General features: G+C 47.5%; 1 protein-coding gene across 1 annotated transcript in view; it reads left to right on the forward strand.

Moving 5' to 3' along the window:
• LOC311144884 (hemicentin-1-like) overlaps positions 1–19390 on the forward strand; it is a gene marked incomplete at both ends in the record, with an annotated part of 82943 nt that overhangs the window by 32160 nt on the left and 31393 nt on the right. The window contains 11 exons of the mRNA XM_084181052.1: positions 93–344; positions 4515–4598; positions 15611–15802; positions 15914–16044; positions 17204–17351; positions 17553–17679; positions 17786–17943; positions 18128–18406; positions 18528–18670; positions 18782–18932; positions 19045–19278. Of these exons, the coding sequence (XP_084037178.1) occupies positions 93–344; positions 4515–4598; positions 15611–15802; positions 15914–16044; positions 17204–17351; positions 17553–17679; positions 17786–17943; positions 18128–18406; positions 18528–18670; positions 18782–18932; positions 19045–19278 (1899 nt within the window). The remainder of the gene's footprint in view (positions 1–92; positions 345–4514; positions 4599–15610; positions 15803–15913; positions 16045–17203; positions 17352–17552; positions 17680–17785; positions 17944–18127; positions 18407–18527; positions 18671–18781; positions 18933–19044; positions 19279–19390) is intronic.

Genomic DNA, 19390 nt, shown 5'->3' on the forward strand with positions numbered 1-19390 from the left:
TGCTATGTGAACTTGAGATCTGAGAACCTGTTTCACTTCACATGCATCTAATAGATATCATGAGACACAAACCTTGTTTGTTTCTTTCCCAGTTAAGCCCAAGATCCAGGCAGCGCCGTCCCTGCTGAAGGCGCTGATAGGCCAGACGGTGGTTCTGCCGTGTGTGGTTCAGGGGGAGCCCAGCCCTGAGATCAGCTGGTTCCAGAACGGACGTCCTGTCGGGGCGAGGGACACTGCAGCCCTCAGGATCCACAGGGCCAGCCACACTGACCAGGGCACCTACAGCTGTGTGGCCAAGAACACTGCTGGACAGGACACCATGGAGGTCAAACTGGAGGTGCTAGGTGAGGGATCTGATTAATAAATAATGCAGCTTTTCTCTCCTAATATACTGTAAATCTATTTATCCATTAATCAGATCAGCCCATGCACTCCACTAAACATTTCCACAGACTGATACACAATAGTGTCATTGTCAATAGTGTCGAAAGAGGTTCACACAGAACTGACTGTAACAGTATACCTAGAACAGATATTTCCCAGTTTTACATAGTCCCCTGTAGCTCAGTTGGTAGAGCATGGCGCTTGCAATGCCAGGGTTGTGGGTTCGTTTCCCACGGGGGGCCAGTATGAAAATGTATGCACTTACTAACTGTAAGTCGCTCTGGATAAGAGCGTCTGCTAAATGACTAAAATGTAAAATGTAAGGAAACACTGTCCCACCGTAACGTGTGTTTTGGACTTCTAACCCCTTTTAAACATTGTGAGTTTGAGCTAAAGACTTCTGGGTTGTACCATTATATTTGAGTATTTCTTCGGCATCTGTAGATACCAAGTTTGTGTGATTAACAGGGGCTGAGCTAGAGTGGTGTTTGTGAGACAAGGGCGGATCCCGAAGCGGCCCGGGGACGGTTCTTTTTTCTGTAGAGTCCGAATGGTTTGAGCTATAAACTTTTAAAAGCTATCTATGAAAAGCTGAGAAGAACAAGCACATGTTTTGCTCTATGATGCTCACAAGCTACACAAGAGCCATTAAGGGGTTCTTCTACGTAGGAAATCACAGGACATTATGTCTATAATGCTGTAATAAGCTCACATAGTTGCTGTCACAAACTCCAAACTCCAGACAGTTGTCATATTCATTTCCCAGTGAGCAAACTATTTCTGTACTTACAGCATTCATATAAATATACTGCTCAAAAAAATAAAGGGAACACTTAAACAACACATCCTAGATCTGAATGAATGAAATAATCTTATTAAATTATTTTTTCTTTACATAGTTGAATGTGCTGACAACAAAATCACACAAAAATTATCAATGGAAATCAAATTTATCAACCCATGGAGGTCTGGATTTGGAGTCACCCTCAAAATTAAAGTGGAAAACCACACTACAGGCTGATCCAACTTTGATGTAATGTCCTTAAAACAAGTCAAAATGAGGCTCAGTAGTGTGTGTGGCCTCCACGTGCCTGTATGACCTCCCTACAACGCCTGGGCATGCTCCTGATGAGGTGGCGGATGGTCTCCTGAGGGATCTCCTCCCAGACCTGGACTAAAGCATCCGCCAACTCCTGGACAGTCTGTTGTGCAACGTGGCGTTGGTGGATGGAGCGAGACATGATGTCCCAGATGTGCTCAATTGGATTCAGGTCTGGGGAACAGGCGGGCCAGTCCATAGCATCAATGCCTTCCTCTTGCAGGAACTGCTGACACACTCCAGCCACATGAGGTCTAGCATTGTCTTGCATTAGGAGGAACCCAGGGCCAACCGCACCAGCATATGGTCTCACAAGGGGTCTGAGGATCTCATCTCGGTACCTAATGGCAGTCAGGCTACCTCTGGCGAGCACATGGAGGGCTGTGCGGCCCCCCAAAGAAATGCCACCCCACACCATGACTGACCTACCTCCAAACCGGTCATGCTGGAGGATGTTGCAGGCAGCAGAACGTTCTCCACAGCGTCTCCAGACTCTGTCACGTCTGTCACATGTGCTCAGTGTGAACCTGCTTTCATCTGTGAAGAGCACAGGGCGCCAGTGGCGAATTTGCCAATCTTGGTGTTCTCTGACAAATGCCAAACGTCCTGCACGGTGTTGGGCTGTAAGCACAACCCTCACCTGTGGACGTCGTGCCCTCATACCACCCTCATGGAGTCTGTTTCTGACCGTTTGAGCAGACACATGCACATTTGTGGCCTGCTGGAGGTCATTTTGCAGGGCTCTGGCAGTGCTCCTCCTGCTCCTCCTTGCACAAAGGCGGCGGTAGCAGTCCTGCTGCTGGGTTGTTGCCCTCCTACGGCCTCCTCCACGTCTCCTGATGTACTGGCCTGTCTCCTGGTAGCGCCTCCATGCTCTGGACACTACGCTGACAGACACGGCAAATCTTCTTGCCACAGCTCGCATTGATGTGCCATCCTGGATGAGCTGCACTACCTGAGCCACTTGTGTGGGTTGTAGACTCCGTCTCATGCTACCACTAGAGTGAAAGCACCGGCAGCATTCAAAAGTGACCAAAACATCAGCCAGGAAGCGTAGGAACTGAGAAGTGGTCTGTGGTCACCACCTGCAAAACCAGTCCTTTATTGGGTTTGTCTTGCTAATTGCCTATAATTTCCACCTGTTGTCTATTCCATTTGCACAACAGCATGTGAAATCTATTGTCAATCAGTGTTGCTTCCTAAGTGGACAGTTTGATTTCACAGAAGTGTGATTGACTTATTTTTTTGAGCAGTGTACATTTTTATCAGGTTTTTGCTTTGGCGGACCTTATTTTTTTTATTTACATTTGTCAATAAAACTCATGAATGCAACTGTTTATGTCAAATGGTAAAACACTTTATTGTGAGGCTGAATATAAGGGCTGGACATGCAGATAAATGAAAAGCCGATTTTTGCTGGGGTCTCGGGACTGATATGGTTAAAGAGAATAGACAATTACATTTGTCTTTGGAGGTGTTTTCTCTAGAAGCAGCATCATATGGTCAGAATGTAAGTGTAGCTCATGGGGATGTGCAGGGGCGTCATGCACACCCAAAATCTGAGGGGGCACAAAGTGCTTTATGGCTCGGTGGTGGTCTGGAGTGGAGCTACGCCCCCTGTCTGTAAATTGGACACCTGAAACAGCTTTTTCCTGCAATCTAGAGCCATAATCATTATGCTTATTATTTTTCTGCATATCTAAGCATACCTCTTGAGCTGTCTTTTTTTAAAGAGATTAAATATGCTTCTCTGCATCTCTGCTAAAATCTGTGTAGTAGATTGAAAGGAATGTGAGTCTTATTCAGTACATTTAATTACTGCTCGCTTTTCTGAAGTCGAACAACCGTGCCAGTGTCACGATCGTCTTGAAAAGAAGCGGGCCAAGGCGCAGCGTGAGATGCGTACATATTTATTTTTTAGTACACCACAGCGAACAAAACAACAAACGATACGTGAAGTCCTACGGTACAAACACAAATCAAAAGGAACAAGAAACCACACCAAACGAATGCCTTACGGCTACCTAAGTATGGCTCCCAATCAGAGACAACGAGCTACAGCCGTCTCTGATTGGGAGCCACCCTGGCCAACATAGAAACACAAAACTAGAACCTAACACCCTGGCTCAACATACGAGAGTCCCCAGAGCCAGGGCGTGACAGCCAGCAGGCATGCGATCTAAGATAGTTAGACAAGCTAGCTACTCTAACTTGATTGATAGCCTGAAATAGCTTCTTGGTAGCTAGTTATGAAGTTGGGAGATGGGAACTTATCTGGGCTAGTTAAAACCAACTTCATAAAATTGCTAGGTGGCTATAAGTATTACAGAGAGAAAATAAATAATATTTTTTAAACAAGACAAATCTGATGGGGCACGTGCCCCTCTGCCCCCTATGGGCATGACGCCTCTGGGGATGTGTGCAACTTACTCCTCAGCCTGAAGTGTCCCCCATGCTCCAGTGGATAGCTAACTTTTCACTTGGATCCGACTGGTAAGATGCTTCAGAAAGGCGGTCATGTGTGCTAACAAGGCAGAGGTCCTGGGTTCGAGCCTTGGTGTGAGCTGAATCTAGAGGAAGTGGTACTCGCTAAGCAAGCAGCGTGAGGTCCTTTAAACAAGCAGCCCTATAAACCCCATTCTATTTGACAAGAGCATGGGTCAGTCTGTTAGTGGGTGTTGATTGAGGTGATATTTGACCTTAGAGGTCAGCTTTAGCTGAGGGAAGGATTAGAGGAAGCCAGAGCTGGAGGTTAACGAGTGAGTAGGGGGCAAAGGAGACATGACTCACATTGTAAGGGTCAGTAGCACAACATCTTCACCCCACCGCTAGGATTAACCCTAGCACTCATGTCGTACCTAATGCTACTCTAGCTGAACAGTAACACTAAAATCAAGCCTATATCTTATAGAAATCTCAACCTAACTTTGACACATTATTTACAGTAGCCCTTATAACCCATGACGCTAAATAAACCCTTTGTCTTATTCCCTGTGCTGTCCTAATGCTATATCCTTTATCCTTTCCACAGAGGCCCCATCCTTCGCTGAGCCTGGAGATGCCATCATGGAGAAAGTGGCTAACAACAAGGTCACCATCCCCTGCCCCGCCAAAGGTAGGATAAGATTTATGTTTTCCGGGGTGATTTGCGATAGAGGGAAACATACGTCTGGTGTCCAAAAAAATACACAATTTACACAGCCTGACCAAAGTGAACAGATCCGGTGAATCTTTTTCAGGTAATGTTTGGATGGAACTGTTTTGTTTCATCATTCCCAGAGCTAGCTCCATATTAAATGTAAGACAAAGTGTGGATTTATCTAGCTATCTTCAAAGCATTGCTCTGCTTTCTCCATAGGCCTTCATTTGTCTGTGGAAACAAATGTGTGTTTCAATACCCCTGCTATCCTAATGGTGTGCTTTCATTCTATTGAATACTGTTTCTGTCTCTATTTTAACATATTGGGGAAGGGGAGGTAGCATTCAGCATGGCTGAGAAAGTGTGTGTGTGTGTGTTTGTGTGAGCATACAACGAGTAATAAAATACAACGAATAATGATAACTTGGCTATATACACGGGGCACCAGTACCGAGTTGTTTGTATGGAGCCGTGCCATGGTAACGGGGCATGTTTGAGAAGGTGAGGAGTGGGCTAATGCGGACATAGCAACAGCGGGCCACATCTGCTTTCCTCTCCGCTCTGCGAGGGGGCCTGCTGAGAGAGGAATTCTAATTACAGACTGCTGCTGGCAGATAATAGACAGAGATATCTGGGGTACTCCTCCACTGAGGAGGCTCCACTGGCCCTCCTTGTAGAGCTTAGACAGGCAGCTACACTGTTACCATTACAGGGTGACACCCCAAACAACCCAAAACAACCCCAAACAACCCCAATAAAAACCAAACAACCCCAAACAGGTACCTGAAAGAACCCAAAATAACCTAAAAGTACCCAAAATAACCCCAAAGTACCCAAATCAACCCAAAACAACTAAAAAGAACCAAAAAAAATCCCAAACAATCACAAACAGGTACCCATAACAACCCAAAAGTACCCAAAACAACCCAAAACAACCACAAACAACCACAAACTGTCAAGGCGTGCTGAAGGTGGGTGTGGTGTAGGAATCATGCGCAGGACGCAGAGGCTCAGTCCAAAGGCTTTAGTGCAATATATATTATATATATATACAACAGAAGCACAATAAGCCCGAAGGCAAAATACACGACGCACACCGGCGACAAAACAAATGACGCACAAACATGTGCAAACAACCCTCTCCAAAACACTGGAGGGAAAATGTAGCTCCAAACACGAAACAGAAGCGCAATCACACACAACGACAAGCACACACAACGAGAACTAAATAGGACACTAATGAGGACTAACAAGACACAGGTGTACAACATCCAGACAAAACCAAAACGAACATGAAACATAGATCGGTGGCAGCTAGTACTCCGGGGACGACGACCGCCGAAGCCTGCCCGAACCAGGAGGAGGAGCAGTCTCGGCCGAAACCGTGACAGTACCCCCCCCTTGACGCGCGGCTCCAGCCGTGCGCCGACCCCGGCCTCGGGGACGGGGTCGACCAGGAGGACGCGGAGCAGGGCGCGCGGGATGGTCCCGGTGGAACTCCGACAGGAGAGATGGGTCTAGGATGTCCCTCCGCGGCACCCAGCACCGCTCCTCCGGGCCGTACCCCTCCCACTCCACGAGATACTGGAGACCCCCCATCCGGCGTCTAGAGTCCAAGATGGACCGAACGGTGTACGCCGGAGCCCCCTCGATGTCCAGTGGGGGCGGAGGAGTCTCCCCTATCTCATTGTCCTGGAGTGGACCAGCTACCACCGGCCTGAGAAGAGACACATGGAACGAGGGGTTAATATTCTTATACTCAACAGGTAGATGTAATCTATAACACACCTCGTTCAATCTTCTCAGGACTTTAAAGGGCCCCACAAACCGCCGACCCAGCTTCCGGCAGGGCAGGCGGAGGGGTAGGTTTCTGGTAGAGAGCCAGACTCGATCTCCGGGTGCGTACACCGGCCCCTCACTGCGGTGGAGATCGGCGCTCGCCTTGTGACGAAGGACGGCCCGCTGCAGGTGGACGTGGGCAGCGTTCCACGTCTCTTCCGAGCGCCTCATCCAATCATCCACCCAATTGCCTCGATCTGGCTCTGCTGCCAAGGTGCCAGAACCGGCTGGTAACCTAACACACATTGGAAGGGGGTTAGGTTAGTAGAGGAGTGGCGGAGAGAGTTCTGGGCCATCTCGGCCCAGGGAATGTACCGTGCCCACTCCTCCGGCCGGTCCTGGCAATACGACCTCAGAAACCTACCCACATCCTGGTTGACACGTTCTACCTGCCCGTTACTCTCCGGGTGGTACCCTGAGGTAAGGCTAACCGAGACCCCCAAACGCTCCATGAACGCTCTCCAAACACGAGAGGTAATCTGGGGACCTCGATCAGACACTATATCCTCGGGTACCCCGTAATGCCGGAAGACATGGGTAAATAGGGCCTCAGCGGTCTGTAGGGCAGTAGGAAGACCCGACATAGGGAGAAGATGACAGGCCTTAGAGAACCGGTCCACAACGACCAGGATGGTGGTATTCCCCTGCGAGAGGGGAAGGTCTGTCACAAAATCCACCGAGAGGTGGGACCATGGTCGTTGTGGAACGGGCAGGGGTTGTAACTTACCCCTGGGCAGATGTCGGGGCGCCTTACACTGGGCACACACCGAGCAGGAGGAGACATAAACCCTCACATCCCTAGCCAAAGTGGGCCACCAGTATTTAGTGCTAAGGCAATGCACCGTCCGGCCGATACCCGGATGTCCAGAGGAGGGTGACGTGTGAGCCCAGTAAATGAGTCGATCCCGAATCTCGCACGGAACGTACTTCCGACCCTCAGGACACTGTGGAGGGCTGGGGTCGGTACGCAACGCTCGCTCGATTTCGGCATCGACCTCCCACACCACCGGTGCCACAAGGCAAGACTCCGGTAGTATGGGAGTGGGCTCAACGGACCTCTCCTCCGTGTCATACCGCCGGGACAGCGCATCTGCCTTACCATTCTGGGACCCAGGGATGTACGTGATTTTAAATACGAACCTGGTGAGAAACATACTCCATCGAGCCTGGCGAGGGTTCAGTCTCCTCGCTGCCCGGATGTACTCCAGGTTCCGATGGTCAGTCAAAATGAGGAAAGGGTGTTGAGCCCCCTCAAGCCAATGCCTCCACACCTTAAGGGCTTGAACTACAGCTAACAGCTCCCTGTCCCCAACGTCATAGTTACGCTCCGCCGGGCTGAGCTTCTTAGAGTAAAAGGCACAGGGGCGGAGTTTAGGTGGCGTGCCGGACCGTTGAGAGAGGACGGCCCCTATACCAGCCTCAGACGCGTCTACCTCGACCTGAAAAGGTAATACGGGATCCGGATGCGCTAGCACCGGAGCCAACGTAAACAGGTCCTTCAGTCTCCTAAAGGCCCTGTCCGCATCGGCTGACCACTGCAGGCGCACCGGACCCCCCTTCAGAAGGGACGTGATGGGAGCTGCCACCTGTCCAAAACCCCGGATAAACCTCCGGTAGTAATTCGCAAAGCCCAAAAACTGCTGCACCTCTTTTACAGTAGTTGGGGTTTGCCAATTACGCACAGCGGACACACGATCCACCTCCATTCTCACCCCTGACGCGGACAACCGATAACCCAAAAAGGAGACCGACTCCTGGAAAAACAGACATTTCTCTGCCTTGACATATAGGTCGTGCTCCAACAGCCTCCTCAATACACGACGCACCAGGGTTATATGCTCGGCTCGGGTTGATGAGTACACCAGAATGTCATCAATGTACACGACCACCCCTTGTCCCTGCATATCCCGGAAAATGTTATCTACGAAGGATTGGAAGACTGATGGAGCATTCATCAACCCATATGGCATGACGAGATATTCGAAATGACCTGACGTGGTACTAAACGCTGTCTTCCATTCGTCACCCTCCCTAATGCGCACCAAGTTATACGCGCTCCTGAGATCCAGTTTTGTGAAAAACCGTGCTCCATGCAATGACTCCGTCATGGTCGCAATCAGAGGGAGTGGATAACTGTATTTCACAGTAATCTGATTGAGACCACGGTAATCAATGCACGGGCGCAACCCTCCATCTTTCTTTTTCACAAAAAAGAAGCTCGAGGAGGCGGGAGAAATGGAGGGCCGAATGTATCCTTGTCTCAAAGATTCGGCTATATAAGTCTCCATAGCTTTTCTCTCCTCTTGAGACAAAGGATACACATGGCTCCGTGGGAGCGCTGCTCCTGCCTGGAGATCAATCGCACAATCCCCCTGTCTATGAGGAGGCAACTGCGTCGCCCTAGTTTTGCTAAACACGAGTGCTAAATCCCCATATTCAGGCTGAATGTGCAGTGCGGGCACTTGGTTTGGACTTTCCACCGAAGTCGCCCCCACGGAAACACCCAGACATCGCACCTCGCACTGAGCAGACCACCCATCGAGAGCCCTCTGTTGCCACGAAATAGCAGGGTTATGGGTGCTTAACCAGGGAATCCCCAGCACCACTGGGTACGCAGGAGAGTCGATCAGATACAACTGTATAGTCTCCTCATGACCCCCCTGCGCACACATCCGAAGTGGCGCTGTGATCTCCCTGATCAACCCCGACCCCAACGGGCGGCTGTCTAAGGCATGAACGGGAAAAGGTTTGTCAACAGGTAGGAGAGGGATCCCTAACTCAAAACAAAACTTACGATCAACAAAATTCCCAGCTGCGCCTGAATCTACTAGCGCCTTATGCTGGGAATGAGGTGCAACCTGTGGAAAACAAACAGGTATACAAAAGTGTGCAACAGAAAGCTCTGGGTAAGTGGGACGTCTACTCACCTGGGAGGCCCCCCCAGTGCGTGGCCTGTTGTCGTTACTCCCGGAGAACCCTCCCCAGCACCTGGCCGTAGTGTGCCCTCCACGACCGCACTTGGTGCAGGAGACAGGCCCCCTCGGGCTCTTCCTACTCCGTTCTCTAGCGCCGGCACCCCCGAGCTCCATAGGGCTCGGCTCGGAGGTGCCGGAGGGCGGAATGGACGGACTCCCCTCGGGACGTCCACGGGTGGCCAGCAGGGTGTCCAGACGGATGGACATATCGACCAACTGGTCGAAGGTAAGATGGGTATCCCTGCAGGCCAACTCACGTTGAACATCCTCTCGTAGGCTACATCGAAAATGGTCGATGAGAGCCCGTTCACTCCACCCTGCATCCGCCGCTAGAGTCCGGTACTCTAGAGCGAACACCTGAGCGCTCCTCCTCCCCTGTCTCAAATGGACTAGACGCTCCCCCGCCGCTTTGCCCTCAGGTGGATGGTCGAACACGGCCTTGAAGCGGCGGGAGAACTCGGCGTAGGTGATGGTGTTGGCGTCCATCTTCCTCCACTCGGCGTTAGCCCACTCCAACGCCTTGCCCGTGAGACAGGAGATGAGGGCGGAAACGCTCTCGTATCCCGAGGGCACCGGGTGTACAGTGGCCAGGTAGAGCTCCACCTGCAGGAGGAACCCCTGACACCCGGCAGCTGTTCCGTCATACGCCCTCGGGAGCAAGAGCCGAATCCCCCTGGGTTCCGAACCTGGGACTGGTGGACCGACCGATGGGATGGACAGGGTAGGTGGAGGTGTGGGTACCCTGCTGGCCTCCCATCGGTGCATGATGTTGATTACCTCCTGTAGAGCGGTCTCCAGTTGTCGGATCTGGTCCTCTTGCCCACGAAGATGCTCCTCGAGCGACACAGGCGTCACTGCCGATCCTGCTGATTCCATTAAGGTGTGTGATTCTGTCAAGGCGTGCTGAAGGTGTGTGTGGTGTAGGAATCATGCACAGGACGCAGAGGCTCAGTCCAAAGGCTTTAGTGCAATATATATTATATATATATACAACAGAAGCACAATAAGCCCGAAGGCAAAATACACGACGCACACCGGCGACAAAACAAATGACGCTCCAAACACGAAACAGAAGCGCAATCACACACAACGACAAGCACACACAACGAGAACTAAATAGGACACTAACGAGGACTAACAAGACACAGGTGTACAACATCCAGACAAAACCAAACGAACATGAAACATAGATCGGTGGCAGCTAGTACTCCGGGGACGACGACCGCCGAAGCCTGCCCGAACCAGGAGGAGGAGCAGTCTCGGCCGAAACCGTGACACAAACAACCCCAAACAACCATAAACAAGTACCCAAACCAACCAAAAGTACTCAAAAGTACCGCAACGTACACAAAACAACCCAAAACAACCCAAAAGAACCCACAAGCACCCAAAAAGTACTCAAAAGAACCCCAATGTACACAAAACAACCCCAAAATATGCAAAACAACCACAAACAACCCCAAACAGGAACTCAAAACAGCCCAAAAGTACCCAAAACAACCACAAACAGGTACCCTAAACAACACAAAGGTACCCATAACAATCCAAATTTCCCAAAACACCCTAAAAGTACCTAAAACAAACCAGAACAACCCAAAACAACCACAAACAACCCCAAACGACCACAAACAGGTACCCAAAACAACCCAAAAGTACCCAAAATTACTACAAATGGGCAGCCAAAACAACACAAAACCACCCAAATTATAAATTCAGGTTCATGTTTCAGACACATCAGCAATAGCTTGGTTGATTGGGCTGGTTCACCTCTACAGGCTACAGGGAAACATTTGATAACACATTAGACTCAGAGATAATCCAGGTCCCTCAAGCATCATCAGTGGTGTTTCCTGTAAACTGTGACGTGGGACACAATCCTGGTCTCCTGCCATGAACGGAGCGGTCTATAGAGAGCAATAGTAATGGCGTCTTTTTGTAGGCACTAACTCCGCCATTGCTCGTTGGCCAAAGCCTATGGGGAAATTTTTTTGAGGGGGGGAGGGTTTTTGGATAAACGCCGAAAATAAGGCCTGTGGTAAACACAGGTTTAGGAGATCTTATACGTTTTGTTCTATGAGATAATCTTAATCAGCTAACGTCACTGTTTGTGAATTTTTAAGCATTTATGTGATCAATACAAGCACATAAAGGCTTGATCATTCAAAAAGTTAACTGACTGATATTCAGGGACGGTTCCACGCATAAACGACATAAGCGGTCATTTAGGGCCCCTGGCCGCTAGGGGGCCCCCGACCAAAAATGGGTTTTTAATCAAAATAAAAACAATTCGGAACTATTGAGAGTAAGAATAGTAGAATATACCAGGTGCAATTTCAAAATGTTGTTGCGCATCAGCTGTTTTTCTCTTGTTATATCAGTCACTGACAGTCACTCAATTAGCTATGTCAGCTAACAATTTTTTGATTGGTAGTTAGTCTAGCCAGCTATCTAAACTTGTAGTAATCATGGCCGAATACCGACCGGGCACACAGGGCACGTGCCCAGAGGCCCTGACCTTCAGGGGGCCCCAATTGACTTTGTTAGTCATTCTCACTCGGATATCATATTAACATGGCATAAGTCATTACGAAATGAAATTAGCTTTAAAACTGCAAATATGTCTCTCCACCCTATGGCAAAATGTGTAGAATTGCAGGAAATTAGCTGTAAAACTTTACTAAAATTATCTCTGCCCCATGGCAAAATGAGTAGAATTGCATGACATTTGTTATAAATTGCAATATTTTCTCTATTTCGTACCCAGAGTAATACACAGAGCATTCAAACTACTGGAGAAAACCCCTCACAACGATCTCAAACTGTGTTTTTACACAATAAAATTAAACACAGACTACCCCTTGCTAATCAGGAGACTATCGGTTATGTTGTGGTGGACTGTCATTACAATTGCTTCACGGGAACCTGGTACAATTAAGTTTGTAGTGTGGCTAGCCACTGGGATGGCTCTGAATGTACTGTCATGCAGTCAAAGCTACTACTAACTACTTATGGAGCTAACTAGTTCGCTCAAGTTGTATCCTGATGTCGTAGCAGATGATAGTTATATTCATAATATAGCTAATTTAGCTAGCTAACATACATTTTGAGAAAACAAGTTATATTAACTAGATAGCTAGCTAGCATTAGCAACGTTTGGTAGTCAATTCTGGATTTGAAAAATACTCCATCAACAGCCTCTACATTTCAGGAATCACAGTAGCAAGTACCCCTGGTGCATTCACTGTTATTTAGCCATTTAATCAATTGAGCTACTTTTTCTATGAAAACTCTGTTTTGTCATAGCTCTCATTGGCTTTCATGTGCTTGAAACGGGAGCTTGTCCGAGGTGTCGGACTCAACGATGGTTGCTATCCATTGGAGAGCTGCGATTGGTTGCCCAAAATTATGGGTCTGGGCTTAGCGAAGGGTAAATTGATTGAATTTAAACCGAATTGACCCCAACCCTGTCCCTGACCCACACACACAGACTATGTGCACACACCCACATACACATTTACCAGAGTAGGCACATAATTATATCCACACGTACATACACTACATGACCAAAAGTATGTTGACACCTGCTCGTCGAACATCTCATTCCAAAATCATGGGCATTAATATGGAGGGAAGAAATTTGACGTACTGACTTGTTGGAAAGGTGGCATCCTATGACGGTGCCACATTGAAAGTCACTGAGCTCTTCAGTAAGGCCATTCTACTGTCAATGTTTGTCTATGGAGATTGCATGGCTGTGTGCTCGATTTTATACACCTGTCAGCAACGGGTGTGGCTGAAGTAGCTGAATCCACTCATTTGAAGGGGTGTCCACATTTCATTCATACTTTGCTTTGATTATTTCTGCTATCCTGACAATATAGAATCCTGAACCCAATATATCACATACCAAACTGAAACATGAACCTGAACTGATCATTTGGGTGGTTTTGTGTTGTTTTGGCTGCCATTTTGTGGTTCTTTTAAGTACTTTTGGGTTCTTTTGGGTACCTGTTTATGGTTGTTTTGGGTACTTTTGGGTTCAGTTGGGTACTCTTGGGTTATTTTGAGTACCTGTTTGTGGTTGTTTGTGGTTGTTTTGGGTACTTTGGGGGGTTATTTCTGAGACTTTTGGGTTGTTTAAGGTACCTGTTTTGGAGTTGTTTGGGGTTATTTGTTGTTGTGTGTGGTTGTTTTGGGTTGTTTTGAGTACTTTTGGGTTGTTTTTGTTACTTTTGGGGTCACACTTTATTTGGATAGTCCGTAAAGTCCATTTATAGATGCTCTACAGATGGTTATACTATCAACAAACTATCTGTTGTTAAGCAACTGCTTACAAAGGTTACGGTTACGGTTAGGTTTAGAATAAGGGTTAGGGTAAGGGTTATTAGGGTAAGGGTTAGGGTTAGGGTTAGGGTAAGAGTTAAGTTTAGGGTTAGGATAAGAGTTAAGGTTAGGGTTAGGGATACGGTCAGGGTTAGGGTTAGTAGATAATTAGTTGAAATGTTACTGATAGTCTGTAGATAGGACAATACAGATGGACTATCCAAATTAAGTGTTACCCCTGTTTCTGGTGGTTTGGGGTTATTTGTGGTGGTTTGGGGTACTTTTTGGTTGTTTTGGGTACTTTGGGGATTGTTTTGAGTACTTTTGGGTTGTTTTGGGTAACTGTTTGTGGTTGTTTTGTGTACTTGTGGGTTGTTTTGGGTACCTGCTTGTGGTTGTTTGTGGTTGTTTTGGGTACTTTGTGGTTATTTTAGGTACTTTTGGGTACCTGTTTGGGGTTGTTTGGGGTGACTAGTAGGACCCAGGGTCCCTCACAGAGATGGTCACAGCTCCAGGCAGCAGCACTAGGAGCCTAGCCAAGGAAACTTGGAAACAATAGCTTGTTCATCACCCATTGTTTCATAGAAATGTGTCTGTCTGCATGGATGTTGGATGGGAAGATGAAAGGAGATTCTACCATCAGGAAATTATTATGTTTTACCAACAGGAACACTACATGCCCCATAATAGTGGACAATATAGATACAGAACAAGTACTTGTTTAAAAAACACATGGAAGAGACAATCGAAGGAAACGTAGTGGACCCTGCAGATAAATACAAGAAACCGGTTTTAATAAGATATTTTTACTTTTAAACAGAACATCTGTACGCATTTCCTCACAGCAATGAGATAATACAATTGAGTCAGTGTTCTAAAGTGTAAACATGTGCTCCGTGTGGGACCATTACCTTTGGTTCCTCTCTGTCCCCTGAGTTTAGTATTTTTGGATGGGGGATGAAATATGTGTTTAGTTATTTTTTTGTCATTTAGCAGACGCTCTTATCCAGAGCGACTTACAGGAGCAATTAGGGTTAAGTGCCTTGCTCAACGGGACATCGACAGATTTTTTTTTTAACCGACCTTTCGGTTACTGGCACAACACTCTTAACCACTAAGCTACCTGCCGCCCCTGTTTCCAGTACAGCCTCTCTCTCTGGTCTTTGGATATGTTCTGTAAATAGAGATGGTACAGGGATTTACTTCCTTCTCTGCTCTTAATGCAAAAAGCTGGACTGGATGTCCACACACCTATGTATGTCCTGTCCTTCTTATGTAAGAGAGACCTCAGACTGGGTTATATGGGGTAATGGTGTGCCCTCCTAACCCCATTCAGTCCCCTGCTCCACCACTAACTCCATCCCAGACTCCTTTCTCTGCTCCCGGCCCTTTTCCCAATTGTAAAGCTCCAAACACATCTGTTTCAGGCGCCAATACATCCCATCAAGGTTTTGAACTACTGGCCCAACCACTATTCTTACTGCCCAGGATCCTCACCTTTGATTTTGGTAGTAAATCATGACACCAGCACTTTAAATCAGGCATCTACCAATATATTGTGTTTGGTGTTTGTGTGCTACTTTCTAGCCATGAAGTAACCCAGCCCACGGACCGATAGGGCTCTCAGTCTCAGTAACTATTTGGCAACGTTTCCCCTGCTGTCCTGCTGTCCAACAGATAAATATAGGGCCTGCTTTTTCCAGTTTGGGACACTTTCCCATTCAGCCCTCTTATAGGGCAGCTCAGGGACAGAAGTAACTTTTATTTCTGTCAGTTATGATCGATAAAGCCCTCCTCAGAGCTCCTCACACCACTCCTCACACCACATCTCTGTCCTCTCTACACTCGCAGGCTCACCCTTTCCAAAGGTGCGCTGGTTCAAGAACGGCCTGGAGATACACCCTGACCAATCAGAGCTCTCTGTGGCACAAGATGGCTCTCTTGTGATTGGCTCAGCATCTGCCAGTCACAGCGGGGACTTCAAGTGTGTGGCCAGCAATGATGCAGGCTCTGTTGAGCGGAAGACCCGGCTGAAAGTGAATGGTGAGACTTCATAAACTCGATCTTTATACAGATCTGATGTCAGTTCAGATCACAATAAAATGTGTTAATAAGGGGACTTCTAGATGATGTCTGTCTCCTGTACTCCTCCAGTTCCCCCCGAGATCCAGGATGGTGGACAGCCCCTGAACCTGACTGTCACCTTGAAGCAGCCCCTCACTCTCGGCTGTGATGCCTTAGGTATCCCCTCCCCCACAATCACCTGGACTAAAGACGGACAGAATGTGAGTCACCTACCAGTCATTCAAATAAGCTTCTTAAAAAACACTACAAAAAAACCTATAAGTTGTATAGGTTACCATCCCAGCTAACAATTCTAGGGAGAGAGAACGTTTTTGTAATGTTACCCGTAATGTCCCCCTAATGTTTGAGTGTCCAGTTTTCCGTTAGTTAGGGGAACATTCTATCTATGTTAACAAAAACCTTCTGAGAACGTTTTTAGCATGTTTTAATTAATGTTCTAGACGCGTTTTATGGGACATTGCAAGAACATTCATGTGTCCAATTTTCTGTGGGTTAGGAGAATATTCCATCAACGTCACATCAAACATACACAGAACATGGTTGCCATGTTTTCAGAATGTAAGATATTAATGTTCTAAAAATATAATTACACACGACGTGTTGTTACTTTTGCAGAGCCAATCAAGGCCCTGATTGGTGAACCACTTAGTCATTCATATCTCTTTGTCTGTTGGCAAGGATACTCACACAGTGTTTTTAACATACAGTGTTTTCAACTTACATGTTTGACACACTTTGTAATACATGATTACATTGTGCATGTTAATTTATACAGTAATCAACTAGGATTTGAACAACCTCTTGGTTCACGGTACTCTGATTCTCCTAACCCTCAGAAAACTGGACAAATTAATGTTCTTGCGACCTTCCCATGAAATGTGTCTAGAACATTAGTATCTTATATTCTGAGAACATGGCAACCATGTTCTGTGTATGTTTGGTGTGACGTTGATGGAATATTCTCCTAACCCACAGACAACTGGACACATTAATGTTCTTGCAACATTCTCATTTAACGTGTCTAGAAAATTAATATCTTAAGTTCTGAGAACATGGTAACCACGTTCTTGGTAAGTTCTCTTTGACATTAAGGGAAAGGTCTCTTGGAAACATTCCTTGCACATCACAGGAACATTCCTATGAAAACATTAGTTAATGACCTAATGAGACTCATAAGGGAACATTTTCTAAAGTTGTTGGAATGTTTGATGTTAGCTGGGATACTTCTACTGCTAACTGTCAATGACAACCATGTTATTTGTATCTAGCAACACAGTGACACCAAGTGGTCATTTAGTTTATCACAATCCCATATTGATCATACAGTAACAAGCACTAATTATGTCTGGGTGTGTATAGGTGGTGGACTCCCTTGGAGTGTACCTTCAGAATGGGAAGAGACTTCTGAGAATCTACCGGGTCCAGACAGAGCATGGTGGCCAGTTGACCTGCACAGCTAGTAACACAGCCGGGCAGGCCCAAAGGGACTACAACATTGTAGTACAAGGTGAGCCTTCATAGTGCTTCAAATCAAGTTGTGGTCCTACTGCTCCCATTGATTTTACATTTTAAGTTTAGTTAAAGTAAACAAGCAGGCATTACAGGTCCAAGGTGGAGTTGTATCCTTTCTTAAGCCTAATTGTGTGTGTGTGTGTGTGTGTGTGTGTGTGTGTGTGTGTATGTGTGCGTGTGTGTGTGTGTGTGTCAGCCCCACCAGTAATCTCGGGGACATCCAGGGTGCAAGACCTGTCAGTGGTTGCAGGACAGGAGGTGGAGTTCCAGTGTCGGGTCGGTGGGCGCCCAGCCCCCAAAGTGGAATGGAGCCGGGATGGAGAGTGAGTATTCCATTATAGGTGTATGAGATTTATATCATATTTTGTGTGGGGATTAATCAGTACACTATCAGGCTTTGGCATATTGCTCCCTCTCCCTCCTCTCCAGGGTGCTGTCCAAGGATGGGGACCCCCATGTGGAGTTCCATGAGCAGGGCCAGGTGATGAAGATGAAGGTGGTCAGACTGAGGGACCAGGGCTTGTACCAGTGTCTGGCCAGTAACAGCGCTGGGACACAGATGCGCCAGTTTAGACTCATAGTGCAAGGTATCCTCTCTCATGTCTCCTTCTCAATGACCTCACACATACAACACAAACTTCGTAAAATCTCATTAAGAATCACAATGTTTATCAATGAAGCACATTCACCTTCTATACTACAGTATACTTTGAGAAAGTCACTGTCTCTTTCTCTATCCTCACTCTCCCCTCTCTCCCCCTGTTTCTCTAGCTCCCCCCACCATCAGGGGCCCCAGTGAGACCTCAGAGGTGTCTGTGGTGTTGGGTTTCCCCACCGTTCTGCCCTGTGATGTAGAAGGTTCTCCCATGCCCAGTATCACCTGGCTGAAGGACAACCAGCCCATCGTGTCCAGTGCCCAGCTCACCTACACCCGGGGTGGGCAGGCGCTGCGGCTGGGGGCAGCTCATGGAGACAGTGCTGGTATCTACACCTGCCGAGCCTTCAACCCTGCAGGCACCACTCTCAAACACTACTCACTCAGTGTGCTTGGTAAGGGAACCAGACAGGGAGAGGGTTGATTCTAGTGTATGGAATAAAGAGAAGTCTAACATCAACAAAATTACATGTAAATACAGGAGAGGATTTTTGAATGCCTGTTTCATTTGATCAGTTCCACCCCAGATTGAAGGCGACTCTACATCTCTGAGTTTCGGCGGCCGAGGTGAGAAAGTGCGTATCAACGGCTCATTAACCCTGTCCTGTCTGGCTAAAGGCTTCCCTGAACCCAAGACCCAGTGGTTCAAAGATGGACTGGTTGGTTTGTGTTTCTATCTGTCTAGCTATTTCACATCATTTCATTTAGCGCCATAAATGTCTATTTCTGCTAATATGAAAACTTGATGGTGTTGTTCCTTCTGCTTCTAGTTGTTGACTAGGAACTCCCACACTGGAATCCGTGAGAGTGGTCACCTCCTTCACATAGACAATGCCATGCTCTCCCATGAGGGACAATACACCTGTGTGGTCACCAACACTGCAGGAGAGGACAAGAGAGATTTCCAAGTCACCATTCAGGGTGTGTCCACACATGGAATTGACACTGTCTGCCCTTGGCAAGATTCATTCATTCACGCTATGCAACCTAATCTCATAGCACTCTTGTGATACTAACTGAACTCTCTCTCTAGTTCCTCCCATCTTCCATCGGGTGAGTAACGGTGCAGCGGCCTGGGGTCTGGGAGGAGAGGAGGAAGAAGAGGAGGTAGGAGACAGAGATGATGAGATAACTGAGAAGAGGGAGGTGGTCCTGGGGCATCCCATCAGCCTGTCCTGTGAGAGTAACGCCATCCCCCCGCCCCGTCTCAGCTGGTACAGAGAGGGACGCAAGCTCTCCACTGCTGACGGAGTGGTACTGCTGCCAGGTGAGAGGGGGGCCATGCCCTCTAGGTCTAAGTCTAGGATATCAAACCAGTACAACGACCAGTATGGCATTACTGCAGCATCAGCTCCACTGAGATCTGATGGGATGCTGTG

The sequence above is a fragment of the Coregonus lavaretus genome (genome assembly GCF_964263955.1).
Source record: "Coregonus lavaretus genome assembly, chromosome: 17".
Classification (NCBI taxonomy): Eukaryota; Metazoa; Chordata; class Actinopteri; order Salmoniformes; family Salmonidae; genus Coregonus; species Coregonus lavaretus.